This window comes from Onychostoma macrolepis, chromosome 04 (assembly GCF_012432095.1).
Source record: "Onychostoma macrolepis isolate SWU-2019 chromosome 04, ASM1243209v1, whole genome shotgun sequence".
In the NCBI taxonomy this organism is placed as follows: domain Eukaryota; kingdom Metazoa; phylum Chordata; class Actinopteri; order Cypriniformes; family Cyprinidae; genus Onychostoma; species Onychostoma macrolepis.
Genome location: NC_081158.1, coordinates 33,479,412 through 33,501,108, shown reverse-complemented (window position 1 = coordinate 33,501,108; position 21,697 = coordinate 33,479,412). Strand labels below are relative to the sequence as shown.

At 34.2% G+C, this 21,697-nt stretch overlaps 1 protein-coding gene across 6 annotated transcripts in view; it reads right to left on the bottom strand.

The window, feature by feature from the left end:
* Nucleotides 1-21,697, bottom strand: part of osbpl8 (oxysterol binding protein-like 8) — a 96,786-nt gene that overhangs the window by 52,724 nt on the left and 22,365 nt on the right. For 3 of the 6 annotated variants that reach the window (XM_058772070.1, XM_058772076.1, XM_058772074.1), the window contains exon 2: nt 12,726-12,816. In XM_058772070.1, coding sequence (XP_058628053.1) covers nt 12,726-12,770 — 45 coding nt within the window. In that variant the 5' untranslated portion in view covers nt 12,771-12,816. Of the gene's footprint in view, nt 1-3,574; nt 4,040-7,468; nt 7,955-12,725; nt 12,817-21,697 lie in introns of those variants that run through there. The other 3 variants (XM_058772075.1, XM_058772071.1, XM_058772069.1) reach the window with 3 other exon arrangements.

Below are 21,697 nucleotides of genomic sequence, written 5' to 3'. Positions count from 1 at the left end.
GACCCTCCATGATTTCTAAGTGGGAGAACTTGCAAAATAGCAGGGTGTTCAAATACTTATTTTCCTCACTGTATGTATGTATATATGTATATATGTATATATATATATATATATATATATATATATATATATATATATATATATATATATATAAAATAAACTGAAAATATAAAAACAAAAACAAAATATTATGAAATATTATAACAGTATATAGATCATACTGAAATAACACTGGCTGTGGGATATGCTATACATGTGTCCCAAATTCTGTACCGCACATTTTAGCAAATGCAGTAGGCCGTCTGGCAATTTAATGTGAACATAAAATGTGAAAGCTTTAATATACAGCACACATACTACATGTCTATATACAGGTGCTGGTCATATAATTAGAATATCATCAAAAAGTTGATTTATTTCACTAATTCCATTCAAAAAGTGAAACTTGTATATTATATTCATTCATTACACACAGACTGATATATTTCAAATGTTTATTTCTATTAATTTTGATGATTAGAGCTTACAGCTTATGAAAGTCAAAAATCAGTATCTCAAAATATTAGAATATTACTTAAGACCAATACAAAGAAAGGATTTTTAGAAATCTTGGCCAACTGAAAAGTATGAAAATGAAAAGTATGAGCATGTACAGCACTCAATACTTAGTTGGGGCTCCTTTTGCCTGAATTACTGCAGCAATGCGGCGTGGCATGGAGTCGATCAGTCTGTGGCACTGCTCAGGTGTTATGAGCCCAGGTTGCTCTGATAGTGGCCTTCAGCTCTTCTGCATTGTTGGGTCTGGTGTCTCTCATCTTCCTCTTGACAATACCCCACAGATTCTCTATGGAGTTCAGGTCAGGCGAGTTTGCTGGCCAATCAAGCACAGTAACACTATGGTCATTGAACCAGCTTTTGGTACCTTTGGCAGTGTGGGCAGGTGCCAAGTCCTGCTGGAAAATGAAATCAGCATCTCCATAAAGCTTGTCAACAGAAGGAAGCATGAAGTGCTCTAAAACTTCCTGGTAGATGGCTGCGTTGACTGTGGACATCAGAAAACACAGTGGACCAACACCAGCAGATGACATGGCAGCCCAAATCATCACTGACTGTGGAAACTTCACACTGGACTTCAAGCAACATGGATTCTGTGCCTCTCCACTCTTCCTTCAGACTCTGGGACCTTGATTTCCAAATGAAATGTAAAATTTACTTTCATCTGAAAAGAGGACTTTGGACCACTGAGCAACAGTCCAGTTCTTTTTCTCCACAGCCCAGTTAAGATGCTTCTGAAGTTGTCTCTGGTTCAGAAGTGGCTTGGTAGCCCTTTTCCTGAAGATGTCTGAGCGTGGTGACTCTTGATGCACTGACTCCAGCTTCAGTTCTCTCCTTGTGAAGCTCTCCCAAGTGTTTGAATCGGCTTTGCTTGACTGTATTCTCAAGCTTGCGGTCATCCCTGTTGCTTGTGCACCTTTTCCTACCCAAATTCTTCCTTCCAGTCAACTTTGCATTTAATATGCTTTGATACAGCACTCTGTAAACAGCCACACCTTTCAGTAATGACCTTCTGTGACTTACCCTCTTTGTGGAGAGTGTCAATGTTCGTCTTCTGGATCATTGCCAAGTCAGCAGTCTTCCCCATTATTGTGGTTTCAAAGAACAAGAGATACCCAGAATTTATACTGTAGGGATGGTCATTTATTCAAACTCAAATGTAAATATTCTAATATTTTGAGATACTGATTTTTGACTTTCATGAGCTGTAAGCTCTAATCATCAAAATTAAAAGAAATAAACATTTGAAATATATCAGTCTGTGTGTAATGAATTAATATAATATACAAGTTTCACTTTTTGAATGGAATTAGTGAAATAAATCAACTTTTTGATGATATTCTAATTATATGACCAGCACCTGTAGTAGTAGAGTATGCTATTCTCCAACTCAGCCAAAAATACTGTACGGTTTAAAACAAAGCCAATCTCTGGTTTTTAAGAAAGGGCTGTTTCTATCACGGATGACGGCATGTTTTCATAGCGCAGCCTGGAAAGCATCTGTTTGATAATCCTTAAACAACTCCACGTCTGCTCTGTTTCCTCCAGCATCCGTGTTAATGGTACTGCTCACGTTTGTCTATTCGGTTTCCTTTCAGCTTCCCCAAAAAAAGTGTGATAAAACTATAAAAATGCAACTTGAAGGCCTCGAAAGCTCTCAGATACTGTATTGATCATCTATTTAACCAAATCATGACTGTTTCCTCCAGGTCACATTCTACAGGTAATCTGCTATATAAATATCACAAACTGAAAGCTTTTTTAAGACATTGGCTATTTATGAATATTTCCATTTTATAATATTTAAACAGTAAAAGTTACACTCAGTTATGACATGGAGAGTCGTAATGCAAAAGCAACCGTTTAAATGCCACTGTAGAAATGCACGCCTTCATTAATTTATTCAGTGAGTAAAAGCATCTGATAATAGGAGGGTTAGCGAGTTAGAGCAAGTATTATTCAGCTGGTCATGTGATGTCGGCACCCATGAGGCAGTTCATTAGCAGCTAGAATGAAACGGCTTTTATTAGGCCACAGATATGAATGGAGACATTTAATTTTTTCTCTTTGAAAGAAATTAATACTTTTATTCAGCAAGGACGCATTAAACTGATCCAAAGTGACAGCAAATACATTTGTAATGTTATATAATATTTCTATTTCAAATAAATGCTGTTCTTTTGAACTTTCTATTCATCATAAAATCCTGATATTAAGCAGCACATCTGTTTTCAACATTGCTAATAATCAGAAATATTAGCAAGGATCATGTGACACTGAAGACTGGAGTAATGATGCTGAAAATTCTGTTTTGATCACAGAAATCAATTACATTTGGCTATATATTCAAATAGAAAACAGTTATTTTAAATCATAATAATATTCCACAATTTATAATGCCTTTTTATGACATAAAGCCAGCCTTGGTGAGCATAAGACACTTCTTTCAAAAACATTCACTGGCCTCAAAGTTTTGAATGACAGTGTTTATAGTCAGACTACATAATAAATCAAAACAGACATTTTCAAGGTCCCTCCAGGACAGATTTAGTTCTCCTGCGGCACTGGTCTGATGCTAAATTATGGTGATGACACACGGTTCTGTCTGGAAGTACAAATCAATGGAATTGCTCATCAGCAGCCACACACAGAGTCTATTAATTCACTTTGCAGCACTAAATGTGAGAGAAAATCAACATAATTCTGCAGAATGAATTTGCATGTGGTCAAACAGAGCTGAAGACATGATCAAATAAACCAAAATATAAAATAAATGGACATGCAAGCGAATTTAAATTATCTTCCAAATAGCATCAATGCAATCAATCCCATGGTGCCTTGCATCAGCATGGTTTCTGCTGAGCTTCAAAGTCAATATACGCACACAGTGTGCATAATGACTGACATAAACAGATGTGTATGCATGCAATGAATGTTGCAACCTTGTATATTTATTATGCAATTCAAGATGCATGTGACTGACTAATGAATAATATTTAACAAATGCATTTTTTCTCACCGATTAACCTAAATGGCCACAAAGTGCTGTTGAGACTCGACTCAGTGGTTTTGTTTAACATTCGGCTGCCAATATATCATGAAACCTTGATTTGCAGCCTGTTTAAGCATCTCTTCTGGAGTGAATTCAGATGAGTCAAGCGGCCTGCGAAACAAAGACGACAGCTGATGTTTTAAAGCCTCGGCGTTCGGGTGTTTTCCAGCAAATCCCCACATGGGAGATTAATGTGAAACACTCAAGAGCATTCGGTGTCCGCTCGCGCACAAACACACAGTCGACAGGCCGGTACTTGACAGCATGGTGTTTCTGCCGGATCAGCACTGTCATGACTTTAACACCAAGTCACAAAACAACAGAAAAAGGCCGGGAAATTCACAGAAGCATCGACAGTCAGAGCTGAAGCTTTATAAAACACCTGGAAAGAGTTGCAGTGTTCATCCGGAGGCGGTACAGTCAGTCCTGAAGGCGCAATTATAAGAAAATGAAAGCGCTTTTAAAGCACTGTGACTCACAAAAGCTTTTAGGAATGTGCAAGACTTTGTTTGCAGTCATTCAGGCAAACCACCAAATATTTATATATATATATATATATATATATATATACACACACATACACATATATATACACACACACACACACACACACACACACACACACACAAACACACACATATATATATATATATATATATATTTTTTTTTATTAAGTTGGACTAACTGTATTTTATTTATTTATTTATTTTTAATTTAATTTATTTAGTCTTACTGTATGTTGGTATTATTAATTTGTACTGTTAATTATAAAAACACTTAATTGCAAACATCATATGGAGTCCTTTAAGGGACACACGATGGTGGAAAAAATTCAGGGTGGAAGGAAAAAATATTTTTCATATGTTTTGCGTTCTCTCGCAAAACTTTTGCGTTCCCTTGAGAAACTCAGCGGTTCATAGAGTTTTATTTTGAACTTAGACTCAAATAAAGAAATACTTCAGTGCTTAGTTCAAGGCACGGTTTTTGGACATTCTAAAACGCAATGTGGCTTAATGTTTTTTAAAACAGTGACATTGGAGGACTAAATTCGATAATAAAAATCCTGATAAAAATGATTCGGCTAACATTAATAACCTTATTAATAATATTACTATTAATAAAGCAGAATAGCCCAGAATATGAATGCAACGGATTTGGTATTTTTAAAATCTCAGTTTTCATTCATTAGCCTACCTTAAGTATTTTATGGGGGAGAAAAAATGCAGGGCGTTGCGTTCATATTCTGGGCTATTCTACTTAGTAGGCTAATATTATTAATAAAGTTATTAATATTAGCCTAATAAATTTATCAGCTTTTATTATCGAATTTGGCCCTCCAATGTCACTGTTTTAAAACATTAAGCCACATTAGAACTGTGCCTTGAACTAAGCACTGACGTATTTCTTTATTTGAGTCCAAGTTCAAAATAAAACTCTATGAACCGCTGCATTATGAACGTACGAGCTGTAACCAGTGCAAGCTGTAAAGTAAACAGGAAGAGTTTGTCCGAACTCAACTGATTTTGCAAAATGTTTTGAACGCAAAACATTTGAAAAATATTTTTTTAAAGGGCTCCGTGAAAAAAATCAGACTCACAGATGCCTACTTTTAGAAATGTATAGATTTAATTATATTTAATTTATATTTATTTACTTTAATTTATATTATTATATATTAAATATAAATATTCATAAATAATATATATTTAAAATAATACATTCTTAATAATCTAGAAAAAATCGAACTAATATATAAAATATATTGATTTCTCAATATACAAAAAACTCAAATATATATATATATATATATATATATATATACACACACATACACAAAAATCAGACCTGCAGATGCCTACTTTTAGAAATGTTTATATTTATCTCCTCACCAGCCCAAAGCATATATACATATATATATTTCTTTTAATCTTTTTTTTCATTGTCCTGCTTGCTTACTTCTAAATGCATTTCCTGTTCATTAGATATCAATATTCCAATAATCATGTAAACAAATTGAGGGATGCACTATGAGGGATGTCTAAATTAATCAGCAGCACGACACAAATGCTGTAGATTATGCTGAAAATAATCTGCAAAGAACCTGGGAGTTACGTTTGACTCTTTCACAGTCAAAAACCCTCATGTTACATAAGCAAATAAGTGTTTTTTGTAACAAGAATGAGAAGAGAAAGGGAAAAAGTGATGGGAGAAAGAAAACAGAGGGTGAGAGGAAGGTAAAGCTGCTGTATAGAGTATCAATCCATCACTGGGATGCTTTCAGATGCGCCTCATTGGCTGGTAATGGGCCGCTCTGATCCTGGGGTGGATCCTATTACCTCCGCGGTGGTCTCGCTGTTCTCCGGTCAGCATTAATATACCGCCGGGCCGTTTCAGATGGTGTGGCAGACTACATTTTAGCACCAAATCTCCCTGAAATTGTGTTCTGTTTGAGAGAACATTGCGAAGGTGACGGGAAGGTAATGTCACCGAACCACTTTCCATCCACTTTTTGAATTGAAAAAGTAATATATATATATATATATATATATATATATATATAAACTATATACAAATATAGGTTTATTAAATAATATATAAAAAATGAAAACTTCATTTCATAATGTTCATGAAACATGCAGATGGTTGCTCTGATCACAACAAATATCAGATGAAGTGAGTCGTGCTGTTTCTATCCACTTTTAACTTTAATATTTGGCATGTCCCCCTTTTGCAGCAATTACAGCAGCACATCTCTCTGGCATGGTGTCAATATATTTCCTCACCCCAAATTTGCTCGATGGGGTTGAGGTCTGGACTTTGAGGGGGCCGGTCCATCATTTTCAATGTTACAGCAGATTCCTTCCATCGCAGGTAGTTCTGGCAATACTTTGTTTTATGGGTATTGTAATGGCCAATTCAACAAAAACAACTGAAACCTGAACTTAAATATGCCAAGTGTTCTAATAAATTTGGCCACCACTGTATCAAATTCATATATGTAACATATAAAAAAAGTTAAGTAGAAAAGAAAAAGTAAAAACAAATTATAATTCTCAAACAAATAAATAAAATATTACAATACTACAATTACAAAAAAAGTCAATTACAAAAATATTAAAACGACCAATTAAAAGATTAAAATGATATTTAATTCTCAAATAACTTGTTAAAAAAAACCGAGAACTAATTATTTGTTAAAGTGGAGTGGAAAATAAGTCTGAGAAGTACATATTTACATATCTTCAGCACAACACTATTTTTATCACTCATATTTTAGGGGAATCATGTCATGGCAAACCCTGCTGCCAATTTTCATCAGAACATGTACAAATCTAGTTTTCTGTTACTGTATTTACACACAGGCCTGCGACTGGGTCACAATGGCATGAGACGGGACTTTCCATAGTGAAGAAGTCCTGATAAACACACACACACACACACACACACACACACACACACACAGCTGTAAACTGACAGAGGCCTGCTTTCTGAACAGTTTGAAAATGCTTTGACTGAACATCCGCCGATAAACCACTGGCACAGATTAGCCAACAGCTGTCTCGTGTCCAGCAGTCACAACACACACACACACACACACACACACAATGCAAATGCTGTCACTATAGTAAAACTCCAGTATCTAAAGTTGCAACATTACCACAGCCCACAGCTGATCAGAGTTCAGTAACTGTTCATCACAAATCACACGACACTCCCGTCTGCACGTCTACAGGCCAACAAAAATCACACAAGATCCCATAAGACACTCATATATCAACGCAGAACGCCGTCTACACCCAGCCATCCATCATCCGTCTGGATTTGTCACGAGTAACAGAGAGAAACGGAGCGCTAGCCTACCGTGAGCGAGCCGGAGCGTCTGCGCGGACACAGAGATCAAACACACACACACACACACACACGAATCTCTCGATTCTCCCACACGCTCCTCCATCTCACACGCCGCTCCTCCCTGCTTGTCTTCCCTGTCTGTTGATCATTAGATGATTGTCTGTTTGCTCAGTGTTTCTCACAGCTGGTCAGTCAGTGAACTGGACACACACACACACACACGCACACCTTTACCTAGCTATCTTAAATAAGGACATACAACACCGCAAATCCAAGGCAAAATGCAGTAACTTGACATTTAGTACAAAGTTATGAGTGAAATGGGGTCTAAACTGTAGGTCTGAATCAGCTGTTCAGATTCAGAGAAAACAGTGTGATAAAATGATATTAAATCAATGTAAAAACTCTTTTATCATTGGGGACATATTGACTATAGAGTAAGCCAGCTATTCACAATTTTCTTTTTTTTTTTCTTTTTGTCAGCCAGACCTCTTTGACATTAAATATTTACTCAAAGAGATTTTAAGTTAATATTTCCTAACAACACATTCACGTCAGTTAATGGTTACATGACATGCAAGTAAAAAATGTATATAATTATATAAATATATTTAATAAATTCCATAAATATTGAATAAAAACATAAATAATAGTGTTTTATTTTGATTGTTTTGTTTAATTTTATTTTAATGCGACATTATGAAATTTAATTATTAGTTATTATATTTAGTTATTAATTATTAGAACTAATTTAATTATTATTAATGTAATTTAATTATTATACTTAATTATTTTTCATCTTGAAATATATAAATGATTTAATTATTAGCTTTTCATCTCAAAATGTTAAAATCTAGGCTATTTGCAGTATGTTGCAAAAGATCAATTAATTAAACTGATCAAAAGTGACAGTAAAGACATTCAAAATGTTACAGATCCTTAAATAAATGCTGTTCTTTTGAACTTTCTATTCATCAAAGACTCATGAAAAATAAAATGTATCACTGTTTCCACAAAAATATGAAGCAGCACAACTGTTTTCAACACTGATAATAATTTGAAATATTTCCTGAGCAGTAAATCAGCATATTAGAATGATTTCTGAAGAATCATGTGACACTGAAGACCGGAGTAATGATCACAGGAATAAATTACATTTTACAATATAATCCCATATAAAACAGCTATTTAAAATTGTAATAATATTTCACAATTTTACTGGATTTTTTAAATTAAATAAATAACTTTTGAACGGATGTGTATGAATGGTTCAGTTATGACATTGCTGTGTACTTTCTACCACAAAGCCAAACTACATTTGACATGACACACAAAGCTGACCTGAAACAGTTTATTTTAAAACAAAATATGTTCTTGACGACATTTATTTAAACTGCACTCAAACTTTCATAAAATGCTTCTTTATTAATAAAATGCTTCCATATTTATAAACCACCCTGAGTTGACATCTGGATAATTACACCAACCCATCATGACTCATTTCCAGTTTCCATCATCTGTGTATTAATAATTCATTATTCATCCATTGGAAAACAAACTATTTGCTATAAACCACTTCATGAGGCCAATACAGAAAATAGAGAACATAAATAACTGTGCATTAAGAAAACACATACGATCTGGACTAATTCACAATGTGGCTTCACTTTATATCAACAATACGGAGATATTGACAAGACTATAAATAGCAGAAGTGCATTGATGGTGGTCTCTAAAGACCCTAAACTTCAATAGCTGTAATAATGGAAAAACAAATGAATTCACATAAATGTGAGACTTTTTGAAGAGCGTTTGCAGCAGGTCACGATGAGTGAACGTCTTAAGTCTCTCTGCTGTATTTCTAACTCAAACTCACATTTCCACTGGTGTTTGAGCGTCTGTATTTAGTCGAAACATCCTGTTCATGCCTGACATCTGCTGTCAGATACAAGCCGCTCTGGGTTTGTGTCTCTCCGCCTCCAAAGACAGGAAACGAGCGGCAGAGGCTTCCTGTCAACTTGTGAGTCGAAGTCTTTCTCCATCTAATGTAAAGTTATGCTGCGCTTCCTTATCGCTGCACATGTATAACACATCAGAGGTCACAGGGTTAGTTTGATGAAACTGAAGGGCTGTCAAAATGGCTGAAAAACTTTAAAAGGCATCATTTCAGTTAGGGGGACAAAAGGGCCACAAAAGGGAGGCCACAAAAGGGAGGCCACAAAAGGGCGCATTCGAGCAAAATATTACTCATGCATGTTTATTCAAAGCAATAAAATAACATGACTATCTTTGAAACAAGTGCATAATGTTTAAAATAATGTTTATAAACCATATATAATTATGTTGCTTAAACAATTAGAAACAAAACAGCATCATGTGTGTATGTAGAGTTTAATACAAAGGACCGAAAAACCCAATCACAAAGAGTACTTTTTTTCATTTAAAAACATGAGATGCAGTGGGATGGGGATAAAGCATCTCGAGACATGTTTTTTAAAAGTTGAACTTACGTTTTTGCATTCGAATGTGGATTTTTATTTTAAATTCGACGAATATTCGAAATTCGAATTTTTTTGACAGCCCTAGTGAAATGCATTCAGGATCATTTGATTTATTTGAAAAGTATCTGATTGCATTTCACATGCTTTTGAATGTCAAGATGCTGTGAATTCATTTGTGCAACTGAAGGGAATGTTTGCACATTCGATGTAGCGTTTGGCTCAGAATGAAAGTATGAGAAACGATCCTCTGGCTCACAGGTCAAGGGTTACTGATTTATCCAGCAGAAGTCATAAACTTGCAGTATTTTTATATCAGCTCATCATGTCTCTCTCTGCTCAGATGATTCAGACAGGAAGGGTGTGAGCTTTATAACTCAGAGCAGTGGAGTAATAGCGCCAGTCGATACTTATTTTCAAAGCAATTTAGGAGTCATGACTGATCAATTACTGTTTCATTGTGTGCCCATTAACAGTGAAGAACAGCAGACCGAAGAGAATCGAGGACTGGAACGACAAAACAAGCGAAAAGTTTTAAAGCACTGTTAAAAAAAAAATTACATTCACTCTCAGAATAAGGGTGATTCTCAGAAATAAAATTAAAAACTGGTTATTTTTTACCCCAAAAATAAAAAAAAATTGAATTTACATCTTAGAATATAAAAATATATAAACATAAAATTTAAATATGAAAACAAAATCACATTATTCATTACTGCAATATTATACATACTTTTTATATATTATATTATATTATATAAAGAAATAAATTATATATTAAAATCTAAACAAAAATAAAGACTATTTCTAGGATCATTACTGTTTTTGACATTATTTATGGCAATTAATCAAATTTTCTCTCCAAATTTATATCACCATAATCTAAAAAAAAAATCTCATTATTATGACTGCAATATTATATTGTTATTATAATATTGTATTAATGTAATGAATTAATAATATAATATTAATAAATAGTATATTAATAATTTTTATTATATAAATCTTTTTATATTCAAATATAAAAAATGAAGCCCATTACTACGACCCTTACCATTTCTGTGACATTATTTATGACAGTTAAGCACATTTTCTCCCAAAATTCAAGGAACTGGAATATATTATTATTACATTACATTACATTACATTATATTATATATAAAGGTACAACTGAATGGATGTATAATGTAGTTTATGTGGTAAAAATTTAAATAAATGCTAAAGAAATTATTTTAATAAAAACACATCAGTGTATCTGGACAGAAAAGTTACATTACTATTTTACAGTAATGAGAAAGAGATTTTATTACAGTAATGAGAAATGTGATGAAATTAATTTTATTCTTTTTCTTTGTGCAAAACAGTGATTACTAATAATATTATTACTATAATTCACAATAAATATTGTTTATGAATGGTGCATTTCTTTATAAACAAAACCCACAGTGCATTAGTACAGATGTAGGAGGATCCACTGAAACACTTATTAAGAAGTGATCACTTAAGAAGCTATAATTAGCTAAAGACCCGATGCAGATCCTTCTATGAATGAATGGTGTGCAATGGTACAATTACAACCCACTTACAGGGAACCTAAAGCAAAACTGTCTGGTACAGTGACATCCTTCTGATCTGATCTCAGCGTGGCCACTAAAGCTTTCATATAGCGAATACATGATGTTTTCTGACACGTGTGAAGCATTTGGAGCCGGAGGAATATGATCCACATTTTACTGAAATAAACAGAGCAGTAAACACAAACAAAGCCCTCATAGCTCTCGCTTCTGCAAACGGCTTCAACGACTCGTGAATAAAGCAAATACTTGTCAACACCTACACAACTCCTGCTCAACAGACAGTTAGGTTAATGAAAGAGAGAGAGCGCGGCTCACAGGTGCATGCTGGGTAACACCTGAGGCTTGTGTGTGAAATGATTCACATAACCAGAAATGCAATACAAACACAAATGTTCAATAGTCAACATTTAATGTGTTTCTAGCTTAATTTTTATTTTTCTGCACTGGTGTTATTGTATTATTGAGATACTTTTTTTTTTTTGCATTGTGACATTATTTTCTTAACAATTAAGCAAATTTTACCCCCAAAAGTCTGATTACTATAACGGCAAAAATTATGTTTCATAAACAGTTAAATTTTTTCCCCTTTAATATTAGTGTTATTTTATTACATTCTTAGAATAGTATTTTTTAATGATATTTAATTTATATTTAATACAATTCATTTGCATATATTAAAGACAGTGCCACAAATTGTACCATAATTTCTTCATTTAAATTCTATTAGATATAAATTATATATATTTTAATATATTAATATTATTAATATTTAAATTAATATATTTAAATAAATAAATAATCTTAAATACATTCATATTTCATTTAATTATTATCTATAATTATAACAATATTTTTCCCCAATATTTATTAAGCAGGCTTAATCTCCTTTCATTTTATTAATAATATTATTTTGTGACAATGAGAAGTATCCCAGCATGCATTAGTGCTTTATACTGTTCTTTATTCACAGGCTCTGACAGCTGAGGTGTGTTTCTGTGTTTTGTAGTCGCTAATGGGACAGAAAGTGTGTGAGCGAGGTGATTTTAAAGTGTGCTTGGTGTCAGCAGCATTAGCTTTGTTCTTGTCATTGTGAAGGCTGGTTCGGGTCTGTGTGAGCTCTAATGGCTCATTATACCCATATGAACGTGTGTGTGTGTGTGTGTGTGTGTGTGTGTGTGAGAGATCGCTCACCTGAGCTCTCTCAGGATCTCCCTGAGACTCGGCACAAGGCTCCATGTTTGTCCAGACGCCGCCGGTCAACGCTGTTCACAGCTCTGCATGTCTGCGGAGACACAAACAGATTTACTTCAAACAACTGAGTCACGCTGCATGCACTAGAATTTATGTTTTTTAATTGCATGTAAAATTTCATTCCATTTGGCTCATACACAGTTTTAACATAAACTAATAAACTTAATGTGATGCATTTTTGGCAGTCATACATAGCAGAAACAGGTAAGATTTTTTGCACAGGGATTATTTTAAGTATCACTTATACACTATTATAGTTTTTATTAACATTTTGAATTAATTTTCATTTTTGAATTTTCCTTTTTTTAAATTTTTTTTTATTAAAGTTTTGGTAATTTTTCTGTATGTTTTTTGTCATTTTTATTAGGCATTATTATTGCCTATAAAGGTTTTATTAATTTTTATTGATGTTTTAGTGTTAATCATCTTAATACATCAGGTTAAACTAAAGAAGTGTTTCTATGTCAACTACACAAAATGAAAAAATAAAATATATAAAAAACCTTAAACTTATTTTATTTCAACTGATGTTTATTTAAAAAATGCATATATGCAAATAGTTTATAATCATCATAAATCTAATCTATTCATTGTGAAAACTATTTAATTTATTCAGTAAAAACATGGTTATAAATATTGGATTTATTAATGATACATAAACCTGATGTGCATTTGAAAACATTCAGTTTATTAGTATTATTAGAGAAATATTACCTGTTCATTTATGTGTAACTGGTAAATATGGATTATATTAGTTTATTAATTTTGTTTTTTAAAACTAATCACTTTGTTAAAACTGTATCATCCATATGGCTGAAACTTTTAAATGAAATTAAAAGATATAAATATTAAATTTAGGACTAAATATTTTTATGATTTAAGCTTATCCAAACATCTTAATCATAATTAAAGGAATAACACAAACGAAAAAATTTCCCTCAACATTTGTTGTTAGAAAACTGGACACTTAGACAGAACGAGACCTTAAGACTGGCATTTAAAGCAACCAACTGCAGTTTGTTTTGCAAAATCACCGGCCATTTCTTAACAACTCACCATTTTTCCAGCACATTTCTTGACCTTATCTGACACAGACGGCTCTTATTTGAAGTTTACACTCGTCACACAGGTGCTTCAGATAATTTGCTCTTCTTCTCAGTTAAAACGGTCTCTTTATCCGACCATGACGCCGTCAATCAAGCGGCCCACACACACACACACACGGCGTGAGCGTCCTCAGGTGCCGCACAGACCCTGATTCAACGCATGGCCTGTCAACTGTTCAGACCAAACTTTCAGTGGCGGAAACTTCTGATCTATAATTAGCAAAGTGGGTCATTGAGGGGGGAAAAAAAACGAGGGAGAGAAAGTAGAGATGGTCCAGGAGGCCTTATGGGCTGTGAAATTGTAACAGTGTAACAAGTCTTGATTTACACCCTTTATCTGACCTGAGCACTTCTTGCCTTTTTATTGTGTGTGTGTGTGTGTGTGTGTGTGTACACCCACACACACACATATACATATATATAGGTAAAAGGTATGTATATACACACACACACACACACACATATACATATATATATATATATATATATACACACATACATACATACACACATTATATATATATATATATACATACAGTGGGGCAAAAAAGTATTTAGTCAGCCACCAATTGTGCAAGTTCTCCCACTTAAAAAGATGAGAGAGGCCTGTAATTTTCATCATAGGTATACCTCAACTATGAGAGACAAAATGAGGGGAAAAAAATCCAGAAAATCACATTGTAGGATTTTTAAAGAATTTATTTGCAAATTATGGTGGAAAATAAGTATTTGGTCAATAACAAAATTTCATTTCAATACTTTGTTATATACCCTTTGTTGGCAATGACAGAGGTCAAACGTTTTCTGTAAGTCTTCACAAGGGTTTCACACACTGTTGCTGGTATTTTGGCCCATTCCTCCATGCAGATCTCCTCTAGAGCAGTAATGTTTTGGGGCTGTCGCTGGGCGACACGGACTTCAAAGATTTTCGATGGGGTTGAGATCTGGAGACTGGCTGGGCCACTCCAGGACCTTGAAATGCTTCTTCTGAAGCCACTCCTTCGCTGTTCGGGCGGTGTGTTTGGGATCATTGTCATGCTGAAAGACCCAGCCACGTTTCATCTTCAATGCCCTTGCTGATGGAAGGAGGTTTTCACTCAAAATCTCACGATACATGGCCCCATTCATTCTTTCGTTTACACAGATCAGTCGTCCTGGTCCCTTTGCAGAAAAACAGCCCCAAAGCATGATGTTTCCACCCCCATGCTTCACAGTAGGTATGGTGTTCTTTGGATGCAACTCAGTATTCTTTCTCCTCCAAACACGACAAGTTGAGTTTTTACCAAAAAGTTATATTTTGGTTTCATCTGACCATATGACATTCTCCCAATCCTCTTCTGGATCATCCAAATGCTCTCTAGCAAACTTCAGACGGGCCGGACATGTACTGGCTTAAGCAGGGGGACACGTCTGGCACTGCAGGATTTGAGGCATTTGTTACTTCGGTCCCAGCTCTCTGCAGGTCATTCACTAGGTCCCCCGTGTGGTTCTGGGATTTTTGCTCACAGTTCTTGTGATCATTTTGACCCCACGGGGTGAGATCTTGCGTGGAGCCCCAGATCGAGGGAGATTATCAGTGGTCTTGTATGTCTTCCATTTTCTAATAATTGCTCCCACAGTTATATATCATTTCTTCACACCAAGCTGCTTACCTATTGCAGATTCAGTCTTCCCAGCCTGGTGCAGGTCTACAATTTTGTTTCTGGTGTCCTTTGACAGCTCTTTGGTCTTGGCCATGGTGGAGTTTGGAGTTGGACTGTTTGAGGTTGTGGACAGGTGTCTTTTATACTGATAACGAGTTCAAACAGATGCCATTAATACAGGTAACGAGTGGAGGACAGAGGAGCCTCTTAAAGAAGAAGTTACAGGTCTGTGAGAGCCAGAAATCTTGCTTGTTTGTAGGTGACCAAATACTTATTTTACCGAGGAATTTACCAATTAATTCTTTAAAAATCCTACAATGTGATTTTCTGGATTTTTTTCCCTCATTTGTCTCTCATAGTTGAGGTATACCTATGATGAAAATTACAGGCCTCTCTCATCTTTTTAAGTGGGAGAACTTGCACAATTGGTGGCTGACTAAATACTTTTTTGCCCCACTGTATATATCAGTGTTTCCCCTACCATTATTTTAGGGGTACCCCCCGCCCCCCTTGAAAGTCAAACTAATTTTATTTAATTTTATTTTCTCTATAGCGCCAGACCACAAAAGAAGTCATTCAATGTTACCTTCCCTATAGAACAGGTCTATGCCTTGTTCTTTTATTAAACAAACTAAATAGCAGAGGTGGAAAGAGTACGAAAATATTTTACTCAAGTAAAAGTACCATTACATTAATGAAATTTTACTTAAGTACAAGTAAAGGTACCAGTCTAAAAATCTACTCAAGTAAAAGTAAAAAGTAGCTCATTTAAAATTTACTCAAGAGTAAAAATTATTTAGTTACTTTTTAACAGTGGGAGGGAGGCAAAACTGGGATAGACCAAGGGTGTCAAATTCAGTTCCTGGAGGGCCACAGCCCTACACAGTATAGATATAACCCTAATTAAACACATCTTATCCAGCTAATCTAATCATTTAGGCTTATTTGAAAACTACGTGGTATGTGTGTTGGAGCAGGGTTGGAACTAAACTCGGCAAGGCTGCAGCTCTCCAGGAACTGAGTTTGACACCCCTGGGATAGGCCTACACTGAAAAAACTGATAAGTTGACTTAACTTAAGAAAAATGAGGAAACCCATTGCCTTAAAATTATTAAGTAAATAATAACTTGACAATTCACTTAACTTATTTTTTTAATTATTATTTACTTTAAAAAATTAAGGTAACTGGTTTCCTCAATTTTTTTAAGTTAAGTCAACTTATCACTTTTTACAGTGTATAAATCTCAAACTAGTTGTTTTTAATTAAAGGATTCAGTTATTTAGAATAATAAGACATGTGGGCTGTTACCAGACAAATTAAATCAATATCAACAAAATTAATCTTTGCAGTGCAGAGGAAACACAGAAGCTTCATCTGAAGTGGCATTTAGATGTATTTACTTAGATGTGTTTAATGCAGGACAAGAATGCATTTAACCTGCAGTTACAAATGCAAAAATAATGTTTTGATATATAAGACATAAAATGTTGAATACTCATTTGAAATTATTAAAATCAAAAATCAAAAGATACTTTAAATGTGAAATTAAAACCGCCAGTAGGTGTCACCAAGTCACTGTTAATAAGTGAGTCATTTAAACTGAACGAATAATTTTAACAGTTGATTCATTCAGGAGCGAAACACCGTCATTGCTCAGAGACGCAAAACATTGCTGTGGCTGTGTTTGGGATAATTTTTGTTGTCGAAATAAAGCAAAAACAGGTAATATGGTGTCTAAAACACAAGTCTGTTAATTAAATTCTTGTTTATTGAACTGTTGTAAAAAAAAAAAAAAAATCTATATTTAATCATGCTGAGTTTTGGAGAAAAACGGCACTCGTCGTGTGATATTGATTTACTATATGAAATGATATAAATATACATTTTCCGCCCCTATATCTTCAATTTTGTGATCGTTTTAAATGCATTTCAACAGACTGAATCACGCAGTGAAACAACACAGTCTAAATGCGCGTGCACACTAGTCTAATCTACTAGACTTCATGACACTCTGTAGGAGTGTTTGGTTTTTACCTCAATACTGATAATGTCAAATCGCACATCGTTAAAAACAACAATTACGATATTATCACAGACGATATATAATCGCACAACCTGCACCACTGTCTTTTTGGCTAATTTATACAAAACCTTTTGCTAAACTTCCAAAGCCTCATTTTAACCACCAATGCAATGATGCAAGTATTTACCTTTGGCTACCTCTACATGTTTGCGAAGGGGTGATGTCGAGATTGTATAAGCTACTAGTGTGGTCTCACTAGGCAAACACAGCTTACACTCATAATAGAGCATAAATATGGCCAGGGGTTCACTTCATTTCCTTCGAGTTCAACTTCAGCAGAATACGACGGGGTTTGGTTTTCAGCACCATTAACGCCTGTCTTGTCCATCTGCGTCTTGTTATTTTAGCCCCAGTTTGTTCTCCCATTATTTATCTTGCCCATTATTTACTGCAGTAGTTTCCAGGGAGCGATTTTTTTATTTTTTTATTTTTTAATCAGTAATTAATGCGTTTTAAAATGTAGCGAAGTACAATACTTCAAATAAAATATACTTAAGTAAAAGTAAAATTACAGATTTTAAAAAATACTTTAAAAAGTTAGAAGTACACAAAAAAGCTACTCAATTACAGTAACGCGAGTAAATGTAATTCGTTACTTTCCACCTCTGTTAAATAGTCTTATGTTATTTATCTTATTTGCACGACGGAATGTCATTTCTGACACGTTACATGGTCGCGCTCTCTGTATCGCACACAGCGGAGTTCCGCCCCGGTTCGCACGCACTCACACACACAAAAACGTAAGCGCACACACAAGAGACTCCCACTCCTATTTGTAAATATTAAGCCGCAAAATAACTATTTAAATATGACTTCTGCCTGTCTCTGTGTTAATGTATGGCGCAGACGCGCGGGTTTGTTCACTACTCATACAGAAGCGTGCCTGACACTTCCGGTGATAACGTCTGCCGCCTCACTAAATGAGGACATAAATACATGAACAACATCTCCAGAACTGCTCTGAGAGTCACTTCATGAGCATTTGACCGCTTCATTTGAGAAAAACTATCCTCATATCATATACACACAGAAATGTAAAGGTATTCGCGGCAACCCGTCAAAATAAAAGTTCGGTTTCACTTGAAGACATTGGGCAGAACGTAATGGACTACTACTACTAAAACTATTAAAACCTTATCTTTAAGGAATAATCTTACAATGTCTTCAATGTTATTTTCAATATTAGATCCCCTTTATTTTCCCAAAAATATGATTTGTTTAATTTTTAATCATTAAAATATAAATAAAAGAAATGTTTTTATGTCGGGGGAAAAAACGGCATAACCCCCACATATATATATTTGTGTATATACATACCCTTTGTTATTGCATAGCAGGGTTACTATGGTTAGCTAAAACTAATACTATTAAAACATTTTTGTTAATTGAAACAAAGCAGAAATAAAATATATGATGAATCAAAATATTAGATGAACAATTTAAATTTATTTCAGTTAGCTTCCAAAGGAACATTTATAATTTTACATTCGCTAAAATTACTAAATACAAAATTAAATAAATAATAAATTAAATAAAAACAATACTAAAATAAACCTAAATTTAGATCAATTACTAAAATGACAAGTATGAGAGTACAAAAATAAAAGCCAGTTAAAAATATTAATAAATAAAATAAAATACATAAAAACTAAAATATATAATAAAATAAAAATTGAAGTAAAACTAAACCTAAATAACCTAACCTTAGGAAAATAACCTAAACTAAAAAAATTTATAACTAAGCTAAAAATTTAACAAAAAATAAAATGCAAAGTACTAAAAAAATATAAAATACAAGCCATAAATACTAAAATAACACTGTTCTATAGGCCACTTCCCATCTCAGACCATGCGAAACTGTTTGAGACTCACATCTTACTGACTAGACAACACAACGTATGTGTGACTTCTAGAGTGACCTTGTCACATTAACACACCAGCGGGACGCAAACGACAACCAGAAAGTGGCACACAACTGTGCGCCAACATGCTTCTTAAACTACATTCATACCTGTTGAATCTGAATGACACACAACTGCAGGCTCGGGATACCACACAAATATCACAAAAACACACACACGCAAACACACAAAAACACACACACTGCAGACCAAAGGGAATGGAAAGAGTTGCAGGCGCGACATCAAAGGACACTTCAATGTGTTCAGTGAAACACAAAGGTGAAAGGCTGTGGAGGGTTGTGCTGGTCTGGGAACAGCGATTGAAGCCGCAGGCGGTCCAGACAACAGGAGCGGAGAGGAATATTTAGCTCTCTAAACGCCCCTCTGTTTATTTAACACCTATTCTGCTCGTTTAACATGCTCATTTACCACTTTTCAGTTGCAGAAAACCTTCAGTAGACATAAGATTTTCTTATGCATGGGGCAGGTAGTTAAAAATAATCAATTTATTTACATATATATAATAACCATAAAGAAATAATTATAATAATAAATAAATAAATAAATAAATAAAATAATGCCTTTTTAATGTAAAAAAATATATAATTAAAAGCAACCAGCTAAAAATACTCAGGGCATTTTATAAAACTATTTACATATTAAATTATACACACACACACACACACACACATATATACATACATACATATATATATATATATAAAGTAACCATAAAGAAATTATAATAATTAATAAATAAATAATATAATGCCTTTTTTAATGTAAAAATATATATAATTAAAAGCAACAGCCACTTATCAATCAGCCAAATGTTAAATACAGTAAAATGTAGTTAAAAATAATCAAGGCATGTTTCCACTCTAGTTTTCATAAAACAAATTGAAGGAAGACTGTTTAATTATTTTATTTCAAATGTACCAATATAATAGTGTATGGCAATAAACAATAAAATGTAGTTCTATACATCTTTACTAAAACATGCAAAAATCATATATCTGTAAAATGCCACAGACATTTATGAAAATTTTTTGTGATAACACCAAAAAAATAACAATGATCAAAATTGATTCATGAAAATGAATTAAACTTCCCAAATCATATCAGAGTTATATTAGAGAAACTCTTAAAATAACTTAATGCTCTCAAGTCACACCACATTATAATTTTGTGCTCTTTTTTAACTATAAAAAGCTATTTGAAGCACCTTTTAGACAAAGAAAACATCCCAGGAGTCTGTTTCTTCCTATTGATCCATCAAGGCAATTTTGAGAGGACATTTAGTCTTGATTTGAGGTATTGACACACTGTCAGTGTGTAGCAATAACATCATTACCCATGAAGGATTAGCTGCTTTAGGTCAGCGCTTCTAGATCACCTCTATCTCTGCACATTTTGTATGTTTCCCTTATTTAACGCCAGGGTTGGTTTGCACTGGTTTATGTGAACAAGTGCTTTAAGATTAAACCACAAAAAAGGAAGAAAGGGAATCAAGATATTAAAACTAGAAATGGAAAATCTGATTGTAGAAGTAAAACCACAATGGGCCAAATAAACCAGAAGAGCAGCATCAAACCAATTCCTAAATTATCTTTGTGATTTCACAGTGAATAATAAAGCAAAAATCCAAAAGCCTTCTGTAAGTTTCCCACGAGCGGCTGTAGTGCAAATCTAGGCGTCAGCCTGTGACCGTCAACATTGCCACCTACATGCTAACATTCAATCTGTGAGAACATACGTGACAAACTCATGAGAGACGTCAAATCTGTGAGAGAAACTGTCCAAACCCTCTGCCACTGCGGAGAATGAAAACATATTCAGGTAGACGGTCTAATTTGATTCAATCTGCATGACCCAGTTTCTCTGCAGCTGGAGGCTTTCGTCTCTAACAGGACAGTTATGCTTTAGTTTCAGAGACAGAGTTCGGTTTGCACTGTATACTTCAGCGCATTCATGTTAATCATGATCTTCAAAACCCTAAATGCTTGAAATTGGATTTTCAGACGTATAGGGTATGAAAAAAACATCTCATTATATTCATATTCTACAGCATTTACTGGATAAAAATAGGCATACGCCCTGAAGCGCAAGATGAATCATCTGCTCAGAGTGAATTTTTAGGAATACATTACAATATGGATGGCTTTAAAGTTAACAGAT